General features: G+C 33.4%; 1 protein-coding gene across 1 annotated transcript; it reads left to right on the top strand.

The window, feature by feature from the left end:
* The first annotated feature begins 272 nt into the window (after positions 1–272).
* Positions 273–4657, top strand: LOC114194747 (ubiquitin-conjugating enzyme E2 10). Its single transcript, XM_028085135.2, has 5 exons — positions 273–496; positions 586–664; positions 1598–1725; positions 2021–2125; positions 4287–4657. Exons 2-5 carry the CDS (start codon positions 595–597, stop codon positions 4428–4430), a joined length of 447 nt encoding a protein of 148 aa, XP_027940936.1. The 5' UTR covers positions 273–496; positions 586–594; the 3' UTR covers positions 4431–4657.
* Positions 4658–6198: the final 1541 nt, after the last annotated feature.

The raw sequence follows: 6198 nt of genomic DNA, 5'->3' as shown, positions 1-6198 counted from the left end.
AATAAAATACGTTTGAATAAATTTAATAAAATTTAAAAAAAAATTCATATATTTCTAAAATTAAAATATTTTTAAAATTAAAAATTATATTGAACTAAAATATCAAACATGAAATAATTCTAATTTTTACTTAAAAGGTAAGAAAGAAAAAAGATACTGAAAGTTAATTCTCATTGCTCGGTGGCTTCTAGGGTAATCAGAAGATTATGACGAGCCATTATGGAAACCTATAAGTAATTATAATTAAATGAAATTGTAGCAATAATTAATATCTCCAACTATAGAAGAATAACCCAAACCAGATCAAATTCAATCATATAAAAGTGAATCGAATCCGAAACCACGGCATTCATTTATTAATATAAAAACTCGTTTCCTTCTCCAATTCTTGCTCGCACCTTTTCTCTCTCTCTCTCTCTCTCCCAGTCTCTCCCTCTCTCTCGTTCGCGTTCTTCGTCGCAAATCCGAAGGAGGATTTCTCTTGCTTTTTCTCTAGGTATACGAATATTTATATGACGCTATGCTCTTAGCACGCGTGTTTTTGCGTTTTGATCCGATCCGATTTGTTCTTTCAATTTGTTTTAGGTTTTCGCGATGGCGTCGAAGCGAATTTTGAAGGAGCTTAAGGATTTGCAGAAGGATCCTCCAACTTCTTGCAGTGCCGGTACATATTTCCCCCATTTTCTTTTATGTTTTGCCTTTTTCTTTAAGAATTTTTTTGTTCAATTATTTGGTGTTTGTTTGGCCTTAACGGTTTAGATTTAAGTTTGGCCAGGAAGAAACTGATTCCGTTGTTTTGTAAAAAGTTTTTTGTATACTGTAAAATTACAGTTGAAAATATTATCTTTGGTTTATAGTTGAGATTTGCTTCAATCAGTTACCACGGATATTGTTCGAGATTGGTCTTGCTGTTGCTTTTAGATTAAAGCAGTGTTTGGTTGGTTCCGTGTTGCAGTAATGAGCTGCGAACTTGTTGTGGATTGATGATGCTGAAGGAGAAATAATTGGGGTTTGTGATGAATGCTGAAATGATTTTCTATATGGACCAAAAGTAGTTTCGTGTTTCGTATGTTTTAAGGTTCTTGGAATAGGATACACTCCCCAACCTCATGATTATTTTAAATTTCATTCACTATTCCATATTTCCTGTTAATATTAATTCCCGGATGATGCATCTATTGGCTGCTGTGCGTTTTATGACAAAATTATGCAATAAAGGCAGCTGTAGCTACTGTAGTTGACTTTTATATATTTTTTGCTGGAAATAATGACATGTTGATATTTCCAATTCTAAAAGTATCTTTTGGAGGGTAAGAAAAAGGTGGTAACATCTTAATTCTAATAAATATTTTTTAGTTTGATATTCTTAAAAAAAAGAAATAAATTTATAGGTTGTCACAAACTTAATTAAACTCTTATATAATATCTGATAGGTTACTTGATAGTAATTTATTCCTGTACAAGCAAAAGATTTATAGTCTTTGGATGGCATAGTTGGATAAAACTGCTAGGTACTGTTATTTTCACGTTTTCATTTCTTTGCATTATCATTTAGGAGTTTAAACACTATTTTAATCAGAAAAATTACAAAGTGTAGGTCCTGTTGCTGAAGACATGTTTCATTGGCAAGCAACAATTATGGGTCCTCCAGATAGTCCTTATGCTGGAGGTGTTTTCCTAGTGACTATTCATTTCCCTCCAGATTATCCCTTCAAGCCACCCAAGGTTTGTATTTCATTTTGGAGTCTATTTTATATAATGTTTTATATCTTAACTTTCTTGAATTATTTCAAAGTATTTTTAAATAATAATATTGCAGTTCCCCCCGTTTTTTTTTTCATTTCCCTTAAGTGTATAAAATTTATGCATGTATCATTTTGAAAATGTTGAGTTTAATATTTCATGGTTCAGAAAAAAATTATCTAAGATGAAATTACTTATGTACATCTGAATGCTGTCATCAACATCGTATAATTTGCTCCCTAGTGCATACTTTTATGCATGGTGGTGGATCTTTCAGGTTGCATTTAGGACGAAAGTATTCCACCCAAACATAAATAGCAATGGAAGCATTTGCCTCGATATATTGAAGGAGCAGTGGAGCCCTGCTCTAACCATTTCCAAGGTTTGTTCATTTATAAGGTGTTTTGTTATTCCTCTATTAAAATTCACTTTTATAGGATGGTATCAAACTCTATTTTAGCAAGATTTGCTGGACTTATTGTGTCAGTTGCTATCATGGTACTATTGGATCACCTACAAATATTAGTGTCACGCTTGACATGTCTGCCTTGGTTTGAGATCCCAGAGTGACTAGAAATATGGTCAAATTATAGTATATAAGTGAGTGCAAATCTCATCTTATAATTTGTTTTTATGAGATTAAACTTAAAGTTCACTATCTAAGAACTATCTAAGAATGTAAGGGGAAAACCTATAATAATTGAGGTTTGTTTAATGGGGAGAAAGGTTACAAGTAAAATGTCTACCCTTGAGTAGCAATAGCTCAATCATTTTCAGATGGAACTATATCTAGTAGGGAAGGTGGCCTTGGGGAGGGATCAAGCACGACCTTCACTTTATTATAATTTGTTGAAGATGGATCCCATATTAGAATATCAGCAGGTTGTGAACGATGTTGATATACTGTTAGGGAATGGAATGTTTATGTAAGAAGGAAGAAAATTAATAGTTAGTTGGTTAGGAGGTTAGGAGGGTATAATCTTCCTTTTTAGGAAGACTATATATAGGTTGGCTTTGGTTTGTTTGGGGGTTATGTGTTTGGTTTGTTGAAAGTGTAGACAGGATCCTTGGAGTCCTGTGGGAAGGGAAACATTATTTCTGGAGAGTGTTCAAATTATGTGGCTGGTTTGAATCAAATAAACGAGGTATATGCAGTGTTATTGTGAGTGTGGATTATGTTTCTATGTGTGTGAACCTCGTTAACCAGGTTTCTTCTATCACCAAACCTATCATATACCTAAACTGGTGTAGTAGAAACTTCCTAAGTTTTGGCAGAATCACCAGGTTCTGAGGAAAGAAGATTGACAATGGGAACAAAGTAACTACATATGTCGTCATTATTAGAATGAACAATTGTATGATATGGAACAAACTTAAAGAAAGAGATTTCAGCAACACATAATACCTATAAAGATCAGGAGAGAAACATCAATACAATTTTTGAGAGTGATGATATCTTGACCAGATATGAGGTTATTTACAAAGTATGTGAAACCAAAAACATGTAAAGGAAGGTTGTATAGATGAGAATGAGGAAAAATGATAGAGTGGAGTAACACTATTTTAAACTAAAAGGGATAACAATAAAAGAAAGGATTTCAAATGTCAGAGTGAACAAAAGATAAAGGAGGCAAAGCTTGTTTATTGTGACAAACATGTTTTCCTAATTGACTAACTAACAATCCAAAGCAGAAAAATCATTTAAACTTTATGCCATTTTTTTCCGATTTCATTAATCCCAGATGCTGTAATTGAACATGGATCACCATTGGAGAGATCTTAATTGAAAATACATCACCATTGGAAAGACCGTTAATGACAGTGATGGATAAAGATAGCAAAGGCCACGTGACTTACATCCTATATAAATCATCTAACCCAATATCCAATCCTGTATTTTTATTGAAGGTGAATAATATCATGGGATTAGATCAATTGGACAAAATACAAGAAATTAAAAAGGTAGTTAGGAAAGGTAGTTAAAAAGAACATAGTCAGTACTAAGCGATGAAAGGGCTTGTGGGTAGTACCAATGCTCCAAGCTTGTGTTTATAAATCATTGGCAACAATTATAAAATGCAAATTGGTAACTTTAGTAAAAAAAGATAAGAGAATGATTATCAGATATATGATTAGTTACACCTGAGATGGACCTGCACTCATACTTAGTTTCACAATTGAAGCATATTTTAGACTAGCTAGATGATCTTGATTCAGACTGGTTCGACAAGGCAGGTCCTGGTCTAACTGCTTATCATTCAGTTCAACATAACAGCATGATCATCTTGACCAAACTGGTTCATGACCATCCTTGCTCAACTTCCCAACATTAGTATTAGTCTCTTCCTATAATAATTGTGTCTTTAAGTTAAATGTCTTCTGATCCATATGAACCTTGGTTGTCACTGTTGTAGTTTAAATTAAATTTTACAGCAAGTTCATGTAACAAACAGGTCTTGAGCTAACCTTATGCAGGTGGTTAGCATGTTCAAAATGTTTATTCTGGTATCGTTGCTTACTTTGTTTATCTTTGACATCTGTAGGTGTTGCTTTCAATTTGTTCCCTGTTAACGGACCCAAATCCTGACGATCCTTTGGTCCCTGAAATTGCCCACATGTACAAGACAGACAGGAATAAGTATGAGTCAACTGCAAGAAGCTGGACCCAGAAATATGCCATGGGCTAGTTAACATATAGTACGAGGGAGAGCGATTTTTATTTTCAATGTCTAGGCCTAACAGCCTTTGTATGAATATTTGTGGACCCTGAAATATTTCTTCTGTTGTTTGTATTGCAAAATGCAAATGCTACCTCTAAAACCGTGAAATGTAGCCCCAATTAAAAGTTTGTCAAAATTTTAACATTGTATTGACAGCATCATCGCTTATATAGAATGTTTGGGTTTCTCTTTTATTATGGCACTAAAGCAGCCATTTATTGGAAATCAACGAATTTGAAAACTGTATAGCGGTCTTCATGGATTTCATGTTTTAATTTTCAGGAGTCCATGGTATTTATAGCAAGTTCAAAGTTTCTATTGAGAAGAAATTAAATCCCCCTTTTAGTATTGGATAACTATTACCTTATGTTTGGATTAGGGATTCTAACAATTAAAAAAATTAAAATACATAGTAATTAAATTACTTGAAATTAAATTATTTTCATTTTGTCAGGAAAGTTGGAGGGTCACGTGGTTAGTGGCTTGTTGGTAGTTGTGAGTCTTTGTTTTAGAAAGACTATATATAAGGTAGAGTTCCTGTTTTGGAAGGTTAGATTTTGTTTTTTTTTGAATTGTGTAAATTGGATTCAGAAAGTCTTACGAGAAGGTAACATAGTTTACCTGATCGTTTCGGTGTTAAGAAGTAATAATAAGAGGGGTTCGTGTTGGTGTTGTGTGATTTGTGTGCAATCTAGTTTCTATAGTTAAGAAATCTATTACATTTCTCTAATAATTAATTTAAATGAAGTAATTAAATTATTTTAGATTTTAATTTTTTTTTGGATAAAGCAATTTAATTTATATTTTATGACGAATTTAATTATATATTTGAATCTAATTTAATTTAGTTTGATCTTCAATTTGGTACGACTCGTCTTGATTTTTAGTTCGAGTCGGTTCAACTTCAACTTATTCGACTTGAATCGATTCGAAACAATTCAATTTCGGTAAAATTTGAATGGATTCAACCTTAGTCAATTTGAACTTATTTGGCCCAAGTTAACTTGATTCAACGTTCAACTAAGGTTGATAGGTTTAAGTCTAGACCAACTTGACTTGACCTTCGGCTCGGACTGACCTAGCTTGACCTTTACCTAGGGTTGACTCAGCTCAAAGCCATCTCGTTTGGACCTTTGGTTAGGGCCGACTAGGTTCAACTTTTGGCTCGGACCGACATGGTTCAAAGCCATCTTGTCTGGACCTTGGGTCTGGGCCAACTTGGCTTGACCTTTGGTCAACGTCAACTCGACTGTTCCTCGACTCAAGTCAACTTAACTCAACCTTCGACTTAGATCGGCTAAGTAGACCTATGGTCCGGACTGGCCCTGCTTGACCTTCATCCTGGATCGACATAATTCAACTTTTATCCTGAACTGACTTGTCTCGATCTTCTATTTGAGTTGACTCGACTTTTTAGACTTGTGAACTTTTTATGTCCTTACCAACGAGTAATTCCATAACTTAGAGAACTTCAATTTTATTCTTTTTTGAGTGAATTTCAAATTATACTATTTTAGTTATGTTAAACACCTTAAATTTTCTCAATTTGATTTTTTTTTTTAATTTCTTCATCTAAACATGTCATTTTCCTTCAAAGAATTTTAAATTCTTCAAATAAATGAATTACTCTCTTAAATTACTTCATCCAAACACACCATTATTGATTGACCATTATTGATTGACCGAATATTTATGATGTGAAGCCATAACTATCACCATAAATTTCTAATGCGAG

This window comes from Vigna unguiculata, chromosome 8, assembly GCF_037176805.1.
Source record: "Vigna unguiculata cultivar grain cowpea cultivar isolate G323 ecotype 2 chromosome 8, ASM3717680v1, whole genome shotgun sequence".
NCBI lineage: Eukaryota > Viridiplantae > Streptophyta > Magnoliopsida > Fabales > Fabaceae > Vigna > Vigna unguiculata.
The sequence above is the reverse complement of the archived record's forward strand: the minus strand, read 5'-3'. Positions and strand labels throughout refer to the sequence as shown.

Coding starts and splice junctions, on each gene's coding strand:
- LOC114194747 (XM_028085135.2), top strand. CDS start 595: ATGGCGTCGAAGCGAATTTTGAAGGAGCTTAAGGATTTGCAGAAGGAT. Junction 1,726..2,020: donor ATCCCTTCAAGCCACCCAAG/GTTTGTATTTCA, acceptor TGGATCTTTCAG/GTTGCATTTAGGACGAAAGT. Junction 2,126..4,286: donor CTGCTCTAACCATTTCCAAG/GTTTGTTCATTT, acceptor TGACATCTGTAG/GTGTTGCTTTCAATTTGTTC.